The sequence below is a fragment of the Vitis riparia genome, chromosome 2, assembly GCF_004353265.1.
Source record: "Vitis riparia cultivar Riparia Gloire de Montpellier isolate 1030 chromosome 2, EGFV_Vit.rip_1.0, whole genome shotgun sequence".
Taxonomy (NCBI): Eukaryota; Viridiplantae; Streptophyta; class Magnoliopsida; order Vitales; family Vitaceae; genus Vitis; species Vitis riparia.
The window spans coordinates 11,879,082-11,896,189 of record NC_048432.1 but is presented as its reverse complement, the minus strand read 5'-3'; the positions used below and the strand labels follow the sequence as shown (position 1 = coordinate 11,896,189).

Sequence of the window (17,108 nt, the reverse complement as noted above, 5' to 3'; positions counted from 1 at the left end):
TGCTTCCTTCTCCTTTGCTGCCAACATTGATTCTTTCTACATTGTCTAGTTTGAGCCACTTGCATATTAGATTAAAGGGTTATAGAAATTCTATAATCATTCAGTTCCAGGGTCTATCTAAAGGAATTCTGAATATATTTGTTTTGAGAAACTCGCTACAAAAGTCAATCCCAAAACCTAGAAATCATCAACCTGCTTGAAGATTATAAAAGGGAAGCAAGGAGGAGTTGATATCTGTGTACGAAAATGTAGAGTGCGGTGATAAGTAGCAGTAGAATGAAGTAGGGAGGTTCACTTCCAGTTGAGAATGCCCAGGCCCTTACTCTTCAAGAACGTCAGTTTTAACCAGTAGGCTTACCGACCCAGAAGCCAATTCTGAAGATGTTATGATGGATGTGTCTTCAAATTCTGATGACTGATGTAGGAAATTCAGGGCCTGAAGGCAATGACTTTCACCAACTTCATTTGGCCGGTAAAGATTTGGGCTTCTCATGGATTTGGCCATCTGATTAGTAACTCCTGGTTTGTAGTTGCAGTTCTTGAGCAGCCTCCATGACAATTCAGATGGATGATTAACTACCCTAAAAGGGTTTTCCTTTTTCCTCTTCCTTTTGGTGTTTATGCAAAACAACAGACATGCATTTGATCCATGGAACCATGAGCTTGACAACCGCTGCCTAGTCCATGGGTAGTAGAGTTGTGCTTGCACTGCAACTCAATGCTCTACCTTGAAACTAATAAAAGTTTTATTATACCAAATTTAGATCAACCAAACCTTGTTCACCATCATTTGATTGTGAGTGGTTACTGGTTAGCAGCGGGCTAATTGCAGTTCCATGACACCAAGGTGAAGTTATATTTAGAATTACATAATTAGGTAACCTGAAAATAGACTCTTTAAGTCTTTATGGAAAAACACTGAAAAGGGAAGGCAAAGGCAGCTGAGAAACTGTGAAGTGTTGTCCCACATCGACAACATATGAAATGGGCAGTAGAAGGACATGGAATAAAAGGGAGTCGAGGAGACGTGTTAAAGCATACCTTTCTCGGCCTTTTGGCTAAGATCAAGTGTAGTATCTGTTCTTATCAGTTTAATATCTGATACGTGGGACATCGTCCCACATGATATTAAATTTATCTTTTTAGGGGGAGGGCCCATCACAATAGCTTGCTATTGGGGTCCTCGCGCGTCGCCTTTGCGTTGCACTACTGCATGGGCCTGGCGCACCCCTCCAAAACCCAGTTCTAAGTTTGTAAGAGCTTGCTTGGGCAAGGGGCCTGCGCGGGGTGTGGTGCTGCAGGCTTGTTTAATTTATTCTTTTGGGCCTGGGAGTTGCAAAGGGTTGGACCTTCTGACTTGCCTGGGCTGGGTCGGAAAGTATTTGTCTCTTCAACTTCACGTTTAGGGCCCAACATAAAATGTTTTATATGATAGTTGAAGATACGCTATAACGACAGTCACTCATGACGATTCCTAAAAAAAGAATTTAATTAAAAAAACTGAAGGTCAAGAGTGTGTGCAGGCAGGAACAAATTGCATCCTAACATCTCATTGGAATCTTGAATAAAAGATTATACCTTAATTCCTGATCAAAAAGGGTATGTATTTAGGTGAACGAGTATCAAGACAACAGAAAGTAAAATTGTTAGTCTGAAGATGAAAGAGAAATGAAACTAATTACATTTTATCATATGTCTTATAAAGTTTGTATGTCCCTGGGATTTAATAGAAAATGGTGCAGTAGCAGTTAAGCCTTGTAATTGTTGGAAAAAAAAAATCGCAGTCGATCTGGCCACAATAACATCGCATAATGGTTTTCCTAGGCCTAGCTCTTATGCCACTTGTGTCCTAAAAGGAGTTCCTCGTACAAAATGGTAACAAAAGGAGAAGACAACCAAATGAAACCTTTACAGATCTGGGTGAAATTGAGCATAGATTGCAATGCTTTGGGGCAACTTTGTGTCAACAACAGCATCCACCAGCCAGAGGTTGGGACTCCGACACACTGACACTCTACGACTTCAGATTTATATCAACAAAGTCTTTTTGCTTTGTTGAAGAAAGTGTCTCCATTCCTGGTAATGTGTTATCTTGTCCATCAGAGAATTTACAACTATGTTATTTTCTTATTAGAGCTGCTGTGGTGGAATTGCATGTTGAGAACAATTTGTTTCCCCCCTAAAATAATGCTTGGTATTATGCTAATGCAATATATGTGGGTGGTAAGACATACCTTTTATCCTTTTTATTTCTTTATTTTTCTCTATTATTTACTAGAATCTTGAACAAAATTGTTACATATTTATTGATGATTCTCTGAATTTATTCATTCAAGTAGTCAAAAAAATCAAGAATGAAACATAAAACACCCACTGACAGCCAGTCATAAGATTATCTTAAAGTCATCCTCTGGTAACCACAGTAGATTTCTTAAACAGGTTTCTCGTCTATATTTGATTATCATTATTTCATTCTAATAGTTTCGGTATAAAAGAAAGCTTGTCACACATGCCAATTCTGTAAATTTTGAGTACAATAGAAGAGCAGTAGAATTGTTCTGCCTTCTACTTGTACCAGACTAAGCTTTCGATATGTAGTTTTATGTCAAGGTGAAGTTTCCATTCATTTAGATAATTACATTATTACGTAACCTGAAAAATAGAGATTCTTCGTGGAAACGAGCATAAGGAGAACACACCAGACACAGAATGAGATAAGAAGTGGGTAGTGCTGTCCCACATGGACTAGATATGAAAGCTGGCTGTACGAGGACATAGCATAAAAGGGAGTCGAGGAGACGGTTCAATGCATACCTTTCTCGGCCTTTTGGCTAAGATCAAGTGTAGTATCTGTTCTTATCAGTTTAATATCTGATACGTGGGACATCGTCCCACATGATATTAAATTTATTTTTTTAGGGGAAGAGCCCATCACAATAGCTTGCTATTGGGGTCCTTGCGCGTCGCCCTTGAGCTGCACTACTGCTTGGGCCTGGCGCACCCCTCCAATGAAAGTTTATAAATGCCTTCACAGTTTCATTAACTAATTTGGTTGAGTGGAACATAAATACCCAACTTTTGGTACTAAACCCTTAACTCTCATGGCAATGGAACCACACTCAACACTGTCACAATGCAGCCGACCCATTGTGTGACTGCTGGAAGCTTGCTCACCTAAGTGTCTCTTGGATAGTTAAAAGATTAGGAAGAAGAATGTGATTAGAAAATGGTAAGTTTCATACTTTGTACTTCCATTCCTCTATTTTTGTTGTGATTGAAAAATTTTCAATGTGGAGCAATAGTAAAAGTATGATTTTAGTTGGCTTTGATTTGCCCAAGTACGAGCTTTCAAGACACATTATGCTTGAGTTGCTTAAAGGAATAAGGAAGATGGAGGAAGAAAAGATGAGTCTGCACGCAACAATGAAGAAGTTATGGATGTGTTTGATTTTGTATTGTTGCTATAGAAAGTCTCAAAATTTTCAAATGTTTGATATGTTGGTGATGATAAGAACTGTAAGTATCGACAGTTTAGTAAGTGACCCCAAAACAGGTCAAAGAAGAAATGAAAGATTGGGAGCACGAGTTCTGCATGTACTACTAGCTATGCGGATGGTTGATGGATGTGAGCAATTGATTTAACATAGTACCTGTATTAGGTTCTTAATTGATGCCCACCGTTCTAATATACTTTATTTCCCCCCCACCCCCCCCCCCCCCCCCCCCCCCCCCCCCCCCCCCAATGTTATTTTTTCTCATTATTTATTATTTTCTTCATCGCTGCTGCTTAAGGATTGTAATGGCTACCAGTTGCAGGGATGGCGACTGTGGTTATGCACAAAATATTTTGTTTTTGCTTTTGGTTTTGTTTTTTTTTTGTTAGTGACCCATCTATTTTTCTATTTCAATTTAACCTTTTTATGTTGTATTGGTGTTATTGGAGTTAAAAGAAATAATTTTCCTGAATGCAGCAAAAACAAGCATGGGAATTCACTTATTCCCACTCTTAACATGTCAATTTTATTTTAATGTATGTGTTTTCACAAAAAATGAAGAGTCTTTTCTGTTGTGTATTGGTGACTGTCTCCTCATTTCAGTAATTGATGACTGAGCTGGTTTCATGTCTCTTTGTTTGTGGCCAAAAACTAATGTTATGTCTCAGTAGTCCTGAAGAACAGGGGAATCTTGTCTTCCTCAAGGATATATAGGATCTAATGAAATTGTAATTTTATTTTTTTAAGATTTCTTTTTGGATTCAATTCTGTTTTTATTATTCTGGTAATCTTGCGATGAGTGATAATGAGGTGGAGATGGTGACTGATGGCATGCCTTGTTTATGGAAATTTTCATGGACTCACTGGGTAGATCTTTCATAAACATATCTGATCCTTTTCCTCCTTCCCTGATCTAAATGAGTACATCTCACTTGTGATAGAAAACTTGAAGTATTTGTGGTACTGACCAATAATATGTTCTCTGTACTGTCAAACTCGGGTACAATTTTGAATAGAGTGATTTCTAGTTTAAGGCAATTCACACTTGGGTTCCAATTTTGGTTCTTTGGTTTAATCATTTGAACAGCTGATTTATGCCTAAAAATTGTTCCCTTGATTTAGTCAAATCTGGTTATAAACTATTGTACTCACTTGTCCGCTTGTTCTTACATGAGGTGCAAGTTTGTTGTATGGTAGTTTTCAGCAATGAGAATGGATTTTCATTTGTAGAATGCATATGGGTTTTTTCGAGTCTTTGTACAAGAATGAGAGTTTTCCTGTTTGATTGATTGTGGCAGGTCCTTGAAACTGAGGTGTGTGGAGGATAAGAGTAGAGCTTGGCTTTTGTCTAGAAGATCTATCTCCCAAATGTGGCTAAGATTTGAGTTCAACCATGTACTTTAGCTTCTGTGGGTGGTATCTTCTGTTGTAACACAAATTCAATGAGGAATTCAATTTTTTTTTTTTTTTAAAGCATTACACTTTTGGAGGTCCTTGAGTTTTAGGTCTGGCTCTGTCTGTCTAAATGGTACTCAGAGCTTGATGTTTGATAACATAGTGTGCCATGTCAATGATTTAATATAGTTTGTACGAACTCTGGACACTTGAATTTTTTTTTTTCATGCATTATTTATGGTTTAATGCATAAAATTGTCGATTTCAGAAGTTGATAAAAGTATTTTTAATTTGTTTTCAGATCTGGTAAACTTGTTTTAAGTGCTTTCTTCTTGATTTCTTCTGTATCATAAACCGTCAGAGCTGTCAAATGGTGGGGCTGCTGTGATTATGTGTGATCTCCCTGCTTATGAACAAAGAAAGAAAAGCCAATCTTCTCAAACTCGTGTGTTCCAAAAGTATGATTGTTTGGTGTTAAAGTGGCAAGACTGAGTGTCTTGAATTTTCTATTGACTTCTCTTTCTTATCCAAATGAACTTGACATGGAGTTCAATTCATTGACTGTGAAGTACTCCATTGCATAAATCCAGAATCATTTCTGTAAATAAAGACATCTGAGGCCATGAACCCTAAATGTGAGCACAAACCATTTTCCTAATGCTCTGATGCTTATTTAACAATTCCTAGGAAGCTTGTGGCATTTGGTCTTGTAGGGAATTCTTATAATTTTTGTAATGTAGGATTTGTTCCTGTTTCCAGATAGTCATATGGACTCTGTTCCTAAACATATTTGCTTTTCCAATTGGGTCTATTCCAGTTGTTGAATTCATTCCTATGAGATACAAGCTGAATGGCTTCTTGTAGTGTTTCTTCCTTGCTTCCTTCTCCTTTGCTGCCAACATTGATTCTTTCTACATCTTCAAGTTTCAGTCACTTGCATCTCAGATCAAGGGTTAAAGAAATTCTATTGACATTCAGTTCCATGTTCCATCTAAAGGAATTCTGAATATATTTGCTTTGAGAGAATGACCACAAAATCAATCTCAAAATCTAGAAATCATCAATCTGCTTGAATTTATAAAAAGGGAAGCGAGGAGGATTTGATATCTGTGTGTAGAAATGGAGAGTGCAGTGATAGGTAGCAGTGGAATGGACTATGGAGTAGGGAGGTTCGCTTTCAGTTGAGAATGTCCAGGATCTTACTTCCAAGAACTTCAGTTTTGTTAAGTCCAGTTGGTTTATCCAGAAGCCAATTCTGATGATGTTATGATGGATGAGTGTTTTCAAATTCTGGTAACTGAGGAAACTCATGGTTGGTCAGTTCAGCCCAGGGCCCGAAGGCAATGACTTTCACCAACTTCATTTGGCTGGTAAAGATTTGGCCTTCTCATGGATATAGCCCCATTTTCTGGTTATGGGCATCTGATTATTTACTCCTAGTTTTGTAGTTGCAGTTCTTGAGCAGCCCCTGAAAAGTCAGATGGATGATAACTACCCTGGAAGGGTTTTCTTCTTGCCTTTTGTTTTTGGTGTTTATGAAAAACAATAGACATGCATTCGATCCATGGGATCCTGAGCTTGACATGACTCTTGCTGCTGCCTATTCCATAGGGTAGTATAGTGGTGCCTGCACTACAACTCAATGCTCTACCCTGAAACTCATTTAGGTTTGATTCTACCAAATTTAGATCAACTAAACCCCATTCACCATCATTTGACGGCGAAGCTACATTTAAAATTGCACAATTAAGTAACCTAAAAATAGAGAGACTTCAAGGAAAAACACAGGAAAGAAACAAGGCATAGGCTGATGAGAAAGTGGGACGTGTTATCCCACATCGACAAGGCATGAAGTGCGGCTGTAGAAGAACATTGAATAAAAGGGAGTCGAGAACTCATTGCAAAGCATACCTTTCTCGGCCTTTTGGCTAAGATCAAGTGTAGTATCTGTTCTTATCAGTTTAATATCTGATACGTGGGACATCGTCCCACATGATATTAAATTTATTTTTTTAGGGGGAGGGCCCATCACGATAGCTTGCTATTGGGGTCCTTGCGCGTCGCCCTTGCGTTGCACTACTGCTTGGGCCTGGCGCACCCCTCCAATTAAAGTCTAAAAATGTTTTAACAGGTTCATTAGAGTCTATAAGTGCCTTAACAGTTTCATTGGAGTCTATAAATGCCTTCACAGTTTCATTAGCTAAGATGATCGAGTGTGGAACAAAAATAAAAATACACTTTTGGCAGTAAAAACCCATGACTCTCACGGCAATGGGAACCACACTTGACACTGTCACAATGCAGCCAACCCATTGTGTGACTGCAGGAAGCTTGCTGAACGAAGTGTCTCTTGGATAGTTGAAAGATTAGGAAGAAGAATGTGATTAGAAAAGGGTAAGTTTCATACTTTGTACTTTCATTCTGTTGGAAACATGCCTTAGGTTGCTACAGTTCTGAGCAAACAAAAAATTGCTGAATAATTGGTCAAAATAGACCAAGTCTTTAGGAAATATTTTCTACATATATATATATATATTTGGCTTAATATTAGGAATTGGTTAGACATGGCTTGAAATTAGCAAATTCTCTTGACTTTCTCTTATGTTTCAGCTCTATATAAAGAGCAATGCAGTGAATAAAAATATACTTCCAGATATCAAGTTTTTTTTTTTTACTGAAAAAATTTTATTTTTCCTTTGTTGTCATAAAATTTCTGCCTTGTTCTTGTGCCATATATCAACAATTTGGTATCAGAGCAATTCTTCTTGAGGGATCTATGAGTTGAGTGAATCCAGAAATGGAAACTGAAACAACTTTTTCCCATGTTGTACCATCGATTTTTGATGGTGATAACTATCAAGCCTGGGCTGTTAAAATGATAGTCCATCTTGAAGCATTAGATCTTTGGGAAGCTATAGAGGAAGACAATGATGTTCCCCCATTGTCGGTGAACCCTACGATGACTCAGCTTAAGACCCACAAAGAGAGGAAGACTAGGAAGTCCAAAGCTAAAGCCTACTTATTCTCTGTTGTTTCAAGCACTATATTTACAAGAATCATGAACCTGGAGTCAACAAAAGATATTTGGGACTACCTCAAAAAGGAATACCAAGGCAATGAAATAACCAAAAATATGCAAGTACTCAACTTGATCAGGGAGTTTGAAATGCTGAAAATGAAGGAGACAGAAACCATCAAAGACTACTCTGACACGTTGTTGGGCATAGTAAACAAGGTGAGGTTGCTTGGTAAGGACTTCTCTGATGAACGAATTGTGCAAAAAAATTCTTGTAACTCTGCCTGAAAAGTATGAGTCTAAAATTCCTTCATTAGAAGAATCTAAGGATTTGTCAAGCATATCCTTGGTAGAATTGGTGAATGCATTGCAAGCACAAGAGAAAAGGAGAATGATAAGAAAAGAAGAATCGATGGAGGGTGCCCTTCAAGCAAAGGCAGAAAATACAACAGGAGACAAAGACAAGAAAAACAACAATAAGAACAACAACAAGACTGACATCAACAACAAAAACAAGGATGGAACCTATCCACCTTGCCCACACTGCAAAAAGACAAATCACCCACAAAGGAAGTGTTGGTGGAGGCCTGATGTCAAGTGCAGGAAATGTGGTCAGATTGGACACATGGAGCGGATTTGCAAGTCACAACAACATGAAGAGGCAAAAGCTTCTACTAAGCAACATCAAGAAGAGCAACTTTTTATTGCAACATGCTTCACAACAAGTAACAGCTCTAGCGATTCCTAGTTGATTGATAGTGGCTGCACAAACCACATGACCAATGACCAAGAGCTCTTTAAGGAGCTTGATAAAACTATCATCTCTAAAGTAAAAATTGGAAATGGTGAATTTATTTCAGTTAAGGGTAACTGTGGCTATAGAAACCTGAACAGGTTTGAAGTATATTACTGATGTTCTATATGTGTCTGACATTGATCAAAACCTGCTTAGTGTTGGACGGCTGATTGAAAAAGGTTTCAAAGTCATATTTGAAGACAAATGGTGCATGATTAAAGATGCGAAAGGTAGAGATGTATTCAAAGTGAAAATGAGAGCAAAAAGCTTTGCTCTAAATCTAATGAAGGATAAGCAAATAGCATTTTCAAGCACTGTAAGCAATGCAGAATTATGGCACAGAAGGTTCAGGCATTTCCACCATGTTGGACTTCTATATATGCAGAAACATAATTTGGTGAAAGGTGTGCCATTGCGGAAGACAAGCTAGCTGATTGTGTGGCTTGTCAATATGGCAAGCAAACTAGAATACCCTTCCCTCAAACAGCATGGAGAGCAATGCACAAGTTGCAATTGGTACACACAGATGTTGGAGGACCTCAGAAAACACCATCTTTAAATGGTAGTAAGTACTACATTGCATTTGTTGATGATTATACCAGATTTTGTTGGATTTATTTCCTCAAACCCAAATCTAAGGTTGCTAATGTATTTTGGAAATATAAAGCATGAGTGGAGAATCAAAGCAATTGCAAGATGCATAAGATAAGGTCAGATAATGGGAAAGAATACACAAATAAAATTTTTTATAAGTTCTGTGAAGAAGCTGGTATTGAGCACCAACTCACAGTACCATACACTCCACAACAAAATGGAGTAAGTGAGAGAAAAAATCGAAGTATTATGGAGATGACAAGGTGTATGCTACATGAGAAGGAATTGCCAAAGAAATTGTGGGCAGAGGCTGCAAACACTGCAATTTTTTTGCTGAATAGGCTACCAACTAGAGTTTTGCATAAAAAAACTCCATTTGAAGCCTGGTTTGGTTATAAACCAGATTTGCAGAATCTAAGAACTTTTGGTTGTCTCTGTTTTTCTTATGCGCCACAGGTGAAAAGAGACAAACTTGATAAGAAGGCAGAACCAGGAGTTTTCATTGGATATAGCAACTCTTCCAAGGCTTACAGAATTTTCCAACCACAAAATGGAAAAATTCTTGTAAGTAGAGATGTCAAGTTCATGGAGAATAGACAATGGAACTGGGAGGAGTCAATAAAGATGCAACTGCCAAAGGTTCCGCAATACTTTGATGAAAACATAGATGATGTCCTAGTTAGAGGTACAAGGTCATTATCTGATATTTATGAAAGAAGCAATGTTGCTGTTTTTTAGCCGGCATAATTTGAAGAGGCGGAGAAGGATGACAAGTGGATTGAAGCAATGAAAGAGGAGCTTAGAATGATTGAAAAGAATGACACCTAGGAGTTGGTGGACAGACCTCAACACAGAAAGGTCATTGGAGTCAAATGGGTTTATAGAACCAAACTTAATGCAGATGGTTATGTAAATAAATACAAAGCCAAATTAGTTGTGAAGGGGAATAGTCAAGTGTTTGAAGTGGATTTCTCATAAACTTTTGCTCCAGTAGCACGCTTGGATACAATCAGAATGTTGCTTGCTTTGACAGCACAAAAGGAATGGAAGACTTACCAGTTGGATGTAAAATCTGCTTTTTTAAATGGTTATCTTCAAGAGGAAATTTATGTAGAGCAACCCGAGGGATTCCAAGTCAAGGGACAAGAGGAGAAGGTCTACTTGTTGAAGAAGGCCTTATATGGTTTTAAACAGGCTCCCAGGGCCTGGTACAGCAGGATTGATGAACATCTTCAAAGTCTTGGATTTGTTAAAAGTCCAAGTGAAGCTACATTATATGTAAAAGGAATAGATGCTAACTTAATTGTAGTTTCTATTTATGTCGATGATATGCTTATAACAGGTAGCAATGAGAAACTAGTAAAAGAGTTTAAAGTTGAAATGCTCAAAGTATTTGAGATGACAGACCTTGGCTTGATGTCCTACTTTCTGGGTATGGAGGTGAAGCAAAATCATGATGGAGTCTTCATAAGCCAAAAGAAGTATGCAAAGGAAATACTTAACAAATTTCACATGGAAGATTGCAAAAGGACCAACACACCAATGAATCAAAAGGAGAAATTTAGCAAAGATGATGGAGCAGAAAAAGTGGATGAAAGCCAATACAGGAGCCTGATTGGTTGCTTGATGTACTCTTACAGCCACTAGACCAGACATAATGTTTTCAGTAAGCCTGCTTTCAAGATTCATGCATTGTGCCAGTGAAGTGCATTTTCAAGCTGCCAAAAGGATTGTAAGATATAACAAGGGCACAACAAATTATGGCATTAAATATTCTTACTGTCAGAATTTTAAACTTCATGGTTATTCTGATAGTGATTGGGCAAGTTCTATTGTGACATGAGAAGTACAACAGGATTTTGTTTCATCTTTGGATCCGGAATTTTTTCATGGTCCTCAAAAAAGCAAGATGTGATAGCTTAAAGTACAGCAAAGGCAGAATATGTAGCAGCCAATGCTACTGTAAATCAAGCAATTTGGATCAGAAAAATACTTGCAGATCTACACATGAAGCAAAATGAACCAACACAGATTCATGTAGATAACCAAGCTGCAATTACAATTTCAAATGGTTCTGTTTTTCATGACAAGACTAAGCATTTCAAGATCAAGTTGTATCACTTAAGAGAAGAACAAAAGGATGGTGAAGTTAAACTGCTTTATTGCAAGACTGAGGATCAAATTGCATATGTGTTAACCAAGGCTCTACCAAAAGCTAGATTTGAAACCTTAAGAAGCAAAATAGGCCTCTGCAACTACTAAGGCAAGGAGGAGTGTTGGAAACGTGCCTTAGGTTGCTACAGTTCTGGGCAAACAAAAAATTGCTGAATAATTGGTCAATAGACCAAGTCTTTAGGAAATATTTTCTATATATATATATATATATGGCTTGATATCAGGAATTGGTTAGACATGGCTTGAAATTAGCAAATTTTCTTGACTTTTTGTTATGTTTCAGCTCTATATAAAGAGCAATGCAGTGAATAAAAATATACTTTCAAATACCAAGTTTTTTTTTTTTACTGAAAAAGTTTTGTTTTTCCTTTACTGTCATAAAATTTCTGTCATGTTCTTGTGCCATATATCAACACATTCCTTTATTTTGGTTTGATTGAAAAATTTTCAATGTAAAGCAATGGTAATAGTATGTTTTTGCTTGGCTTTGATTCGCGGAAGTGCGAGCTTTCCAGGCACATAATGCTTGAGTTGCTTAGAGGAATAAGGAAGGAGGAGGAAGAAAAGATGAGGGTCCAAGCAACAATGAAGTAAGTTATAAATGTGTTTGATTTTGTATTATTGGTGTAGGTTGGTTTATGTGTGTTTAGTGAGAACTGAAAATGAAATTTTGGATGGTTGTTGAAAGGAATGGTTCTTTAATTTTATATTATTTTTATTGTAAGCCAATCAGATAAATGGCTAGAGCAAGTACAGAATTGGTTTTGTTTTTCATTTGTTTTTGAATGATGGGCTTGCACGTTGGCTTCATGTAAGTTACATCATATCAACCAATTCATTTCACAATTACTGTTCTTTGAAATCATATTGGCTTACAATTACAATCATAATCAATAGCAGGTCACGAAATCAAGAAGTTAATTAATTTTATTTTGATTTAATTTTTATCTTATGTGGTGTCTAGAAGCCTTAGGAATGAGCCCACTAATCCCACTCACATCTAGGTGGTGGTTCCTCTCATGCCTTCATCCATTACCTTTTGTACAGTAGTTAGTTGCATTGCTTGTTTCTTATCATGCCACCTATATCATGCTCAACAGCCTTTTTGATCATGGTATTTTTATAAGTTTATTGTACTGTTGCATGCCACACCCACCCCATTTTTTGAAAAAAAATTTTGGTTCGTGTCATGTGTCTAATGAGCATCTCACCCGACCAAGCCCATGTCAAGTGTCATCTTCTTGATGTGCTGGCAGCCCTTTACTAGGTTACCCCAATACCAAGGTGTTACACCCCTATGCCTTTTGTGTCATGCTTTTAGTGTCTCACAATCCTTGCATGGTGTCTCACTAGTGCCGAGTACTACATTATGCTGAGCCCATGCGTGTAACACAACCCTTGGTGTATGTATAGGTAGCCCTATGTGTACCAAGCCCTCTCTTTGCTCACATACTTACTATAATATTGCCTTTGTGTGTTAAATCCTCTTCTTAGCCACATACATTATATTTTTGGTTCATGCATGTCAATCTTGTTAATTCCTTCCATCGGACATGAGTGCTAGCAAGGCTTACCATCACACTTTGCTCATGTTTGAAGCTTTATGTCGTACTTTTGTTATGGCATAGATAGTGCCACCCATTTTCTATCACCACCCTTAGAGATAGTCAACCCCCTTCCCTATAAAAGATTTTTTTAAGCATTTTCAATTTTGATTGGTTGAGATATCATACATGTTACTTATTAGAACAAAGCCCTTAAAAAAAGGTAACATGATGTAAGAATTGATTCATTTTATATCATATTGATTATTTTTTAACGCGTTGCATTACTTATCTAATTTGTTTGAGTATTTATATTTATATCACTTATATTATGTATGACTTGAGTGTATTAAAAGTTACACGAAAGATTCAAGTCATAAATTTCTTATAATAAGATGATAAGTTATTCATGACTACTTCATAAACTTTAACAATCTATTATAAGTCAGTGGTTGGTTAACTTGTCTTGATCATTTGGATGGTTTTTCTATTATAAGTTTACTAGTGCATATAATTATATATTGAATAAGAGTTAAGGAGAATCATGACAGATGACTATCGAGTTGTCATAATTTCTCTAGAATAGTGGAATTTAACATAAATCCTTTGTAGACTACAATATGTCAAATGATCCTCTAATATAAGTGGATCTGAAACTCAATTATCGGAGAGATAATCGGAGGCTCAATGGATTTATACTGGAAACATATATTCAAATGAGATTAGTTCAATTTTTGGATTTTCAATTGATGAAAGAAGATCAAATTCTAACTTTTTATTTTTTAAAAATAGTTAAAGATTTTTTTGTTGTAGGTGGCGTTGAGATGAGTATGAATTATGTTTGGAGTTTTAATTGTAGAAATTCATTGGATTTATGGCAGTTCATTTATTTTGATTTTTCTTGTATTAAAAGGGAGTGAATTTAAATGAGGAATCTATAAAAATTATGGAGTTTAATTTCATTAAGAATTGGATGAGTTTTCATACATGGTTGATCTCGATTTTATTTTTGGAAATGCATGGATTTATTTAAAATTTATTCCTTATCCAAACTAAGTGAATCTTGTTGTCTATTTTTTAAATAAAAAATTGAGAGAAAATTCTAAATCTAAATTTTCTTAAGAAATAAAAGAGAAAATGGATAAAAACATAATCCATCTCAGTCATAATTGGTTTTTTTTTTTTTTTTTGTTATAACAAAGTTCTTGATTTATGGTAAATACATTTATCATCCAAATTTCATAAAATTTAGGCATTTTGATTTATTTATTAGTTAATAATTAATTGAATTTTTTAAAAATAAATTTGATTTTATTTTCAAAAAACGAATTAGATTTGAGAGTTGTAAAAATAAAAAATAAAAATCAAAGATTAAAAAGGGGGGAAAAGAAAAAGAAAAAGTAAAAGTCACTTTTTTTATTAAGACAAAAGTGTCCAAAAAAAAATCTCCTTTCATTTTCCCACTAACTTTAAGACTTCATTTTTTTAAGAAACAAATAAGTCCTAAATCCTCCTTTTTGTTTTGATACATTTAAAGTTTAACTTTGTTTTTAGATATTTTGTTAAAATATAAAAAATGAAAAATTTTAAGTTTTATTTGAAATTTAAAGTTGAATCACACTATTACATCTTTTTTTTTTATTCAGATTTCAGACAAATTCATTTCTATCTAGACTTGGACCCAAAAAAAAAATTCAGACGAACCCCATCTAAGGTGATGTTTGTTTTTTTGGCTTTTTGCTGAAAACCATTTAGTTTTAGAATTTAGGTTGTTTATTTTTTACTTTTTCATGACTTATTATAAACTTTTTACTAAATAGAAAAAGCCAAAAAAATGTGGCTTTTTCTAAATAGAAAAAATAACACAATGGTTTTTTCTACTTTTTAATACTTAATAGAAATAAAATACTATAAAAACAAACAACCTAATATTTAATACTATTAAGTATTAACGTTCTATTTAGAATTAAGTAAAAAAAACAAACACCACCTAAGTCCATTATATATTGTCTAGCTGGTTGAGTTATACAATCATTAAAGGCAAATCATAAAAGTGGACAACTTACTTGTTTATGTAGTTGCTTTCATGTGTGTTAAAATCATGCTTCCAAAAGAATTTTACCTTGATCAATCCTATTGAACCAAGTGCCCATTCCCGTGGGCTCACAAACTATACATTAATCACTCATCATATCATTCATTGCTTCTAACACTTTCTCTCTCTCTCTCTCCTCAATTAGGGTCTATTTGAAATGTTTTAGAAAACAATTTTTTAAAAGCAATTTTTAAAAACAGTTTTCTAGTATTTTTTTTGAAAAAAAAAACAAAAGTCCTTCCACTGATGCTCCTGAAAGGACCTGCACAAATGCATTAGATTAACCTTTATGAATAATGAATGGCTAGGCTTAAATTCCAGACTTTTCTGCAACGAAATGGGGACTAGACATGATGGGGACCAGGGGCCTAAATGGTTTCCATGTCATGGCTGATGCGGTACAATGGTTTCCTCCTTCTCAGTCTACCCCGGTGTTCTTACCTACGCGTCTTCTCAGGGTGGTTACCACATTTTCCAGCCAGTGTTAGGAAATTCCTCAGCAGACATAAGAAACAACAGATGTTCAAGATTTGGAAGACTTCAAATTGATTACCTATTCTTGTTCTTAGCTGAGCCGTGTTTGGAACTAGGAAAGGAGCCCTCAAGGAGAAAGACTAGTAATGACCACCACCCACCAGTTTGTCTTTTATCTTCAGTGCATTCCTCTCCAATCCATGGAATGGCCCTTCATGAATAGACATCTGCATATTGTAGCAGATTATGATGATCTGCACTGATGCTCCTGAAAGGACCTGCACAAATGCATTAGATTAACCTTTATGAATAATGAATGGCTAGGCTTAAATTCCAGACTTTTCTGCAACGAAATGGGGACTAGACATGATGGGGACCAGGGGCCTAAATGGTTTCCATGTCATGGCTGATGCGGTACAATGGTTTCCTCCTTCTCAGTCTACCCCGGTGTTCTTACCTACGCGTCTTCTCAGGGTGGTTACCACATTTTCCAGCCAGTGTTAGGAAATTCCTCAGCAGACATAAGAAACAACAGATGTTCAAGATTTGGAAGACTTCAAATTGATTACCTATTCTTGTTCTTAGCTGAGCCGTGTTTGGAACTAGGAAAGGAGCCCTCAAGGAGAAAAGACTAGTAATGACCACCACCCACCAGTTTGTCTTTTATCTTCAGTGCATTCCTCTCCAATCCATGGAATGGCCCTTCATGAATAGACATCTGCATATTGTAGCAGATTATGATGATCTCCTAAGCTTTAAACAGTGCCAAGTCCAAACACATCTTTATCATCGATTGATTAACAGAACTAAACTAATATTTTGAGTCGGTGCATGTAGCTTGAGAAACGTGCTTATTTAATCAAGATACCAAAGCCTTGACATGATTATTAGCACAAGTGGGAACATCAGACACCTAACATGGGATTTCTTTGGTGCAAAAGGACCTAACTTATGACTCTCCAAGTTGCTTCCATTTCAAGCAGAACCATTGTATCTTTACTCGTACAAAGTAATCAATCTTTTGGTTTCAATCCACTTGCAATTCTGTCTCTGTCTCTCCCTAGGCTTTAGGTTGAAAGGCATGATCAGCAATTCCAGCAGAATATTTACACCTGGGCATCAACCATTACAGCAGAATGTTTACACTAAGAAAATTGAGGTTAACGTGTAGAAAAACATTAGCAGAGTCTTCGGATAGAGAAGATATTTAGTAGTAAAGTTAATTTATGTCAACAAAGTTTGTATTTCACAGCATAATACTCAATAACTAAAATAATTCTCATACTAAAGTTCAACATAGAAATGAAAAGTAGGAAAAGTACAATATAAAACCAAAGAGTAAGGTCAGAAAGCAGTTTTTCCATAGTATGGAAAACAATCAAAAACAAGTAATTCCAGTCTAAGAAGGTTGCTGAGGAACATATCTAATAGAATCCCACATATTCAAAATAATATTTAACATAGTGTCAAAGTCAGCAAGTTTTACCAAGGCAAAGAAGATGTGCTGTTTGCTTCACTATAAATA

At 36.1% G+C, this 17,108-nt stretch overlaps 1 protein-coding gene, 1 long non-coding RNA gene and 3 other non-coding genes across 5 annotated transcripts; 4 read left to right on the top strand and 1 right to left on the bottom strand.

The window, feature by feature from the left end:
* The first annotated feature begins 1,037 nt into the window (after positions 1 to 1,037).
* LOC117908091 lies at positions 1,038 to 1,233 on the top strand. The gene has a single exon (XR_004650155.1). It is a non-coding gene; the product is annotated as a U2 spliceosomal RNA (small nuclear RNA).
* Positions 1,234 to 2,810: 1,577 nt separating this feature from the next.
* LOC117908147 lies at positions 2,811 to 3,006 on the top strand. The gene has a single exon (XR_004650163.1). It is a non-coding gene; the product is annotated as a U2 spliceosomal RNA (small nuclear RNA).
* Positions 3,007 to 6,796: 3,790 nt separating this feature from the next.
* On the top strand, positions 6,797 to 6,992 carry LOC117908097. Its single transcript, XR_004650156.1, has one exon. It is a non-coding gene; the product is annotated as a U2 spliceosomal RNA (small nuclear RNA).
* Positions 6,993 to 7,686: 694 nt separating this feature from the next.
* Positions 7,687 to 8,193, top strand: LOC117930392. The gene has a single exon (XM_034851036.1). The coding sequence runs from the start codon at positions 7,687 to 7,689 to the stop codon at positions 8,191 to 8,193; it is 507 nt and encodes a 168-aa protein (XP_034706927.1).
* Positions 8,194 to 15,401: 7,208 nt separating this feature from the next.
* On the bottom strand, positions 15,402 to 16,326 carry LOC117929422. The gene is made up of 2 exons (XR_004653764.1): positions 16,153 to 16,326; positions 15,402 to 15,861 (listed from the first exon to the last, which is right to left on the bottom strand). It is a non-coding gene; the product is annotated as an uncharacterized LOC117929422 (long non-coding RNA).
* Positions 16,327 to 17,108: the final 782 nt, after the last annotated feature.

Bases quoted from the DNA above. Each gene is read 5' to 3' on its own strand.
- LOC117930392 (XM_034851036.1), top strand. From the start codon at position 7,687: ATGGAAACTGAAACAACTTTTTCCCATGTTGTACCATCGATTTTTGAT.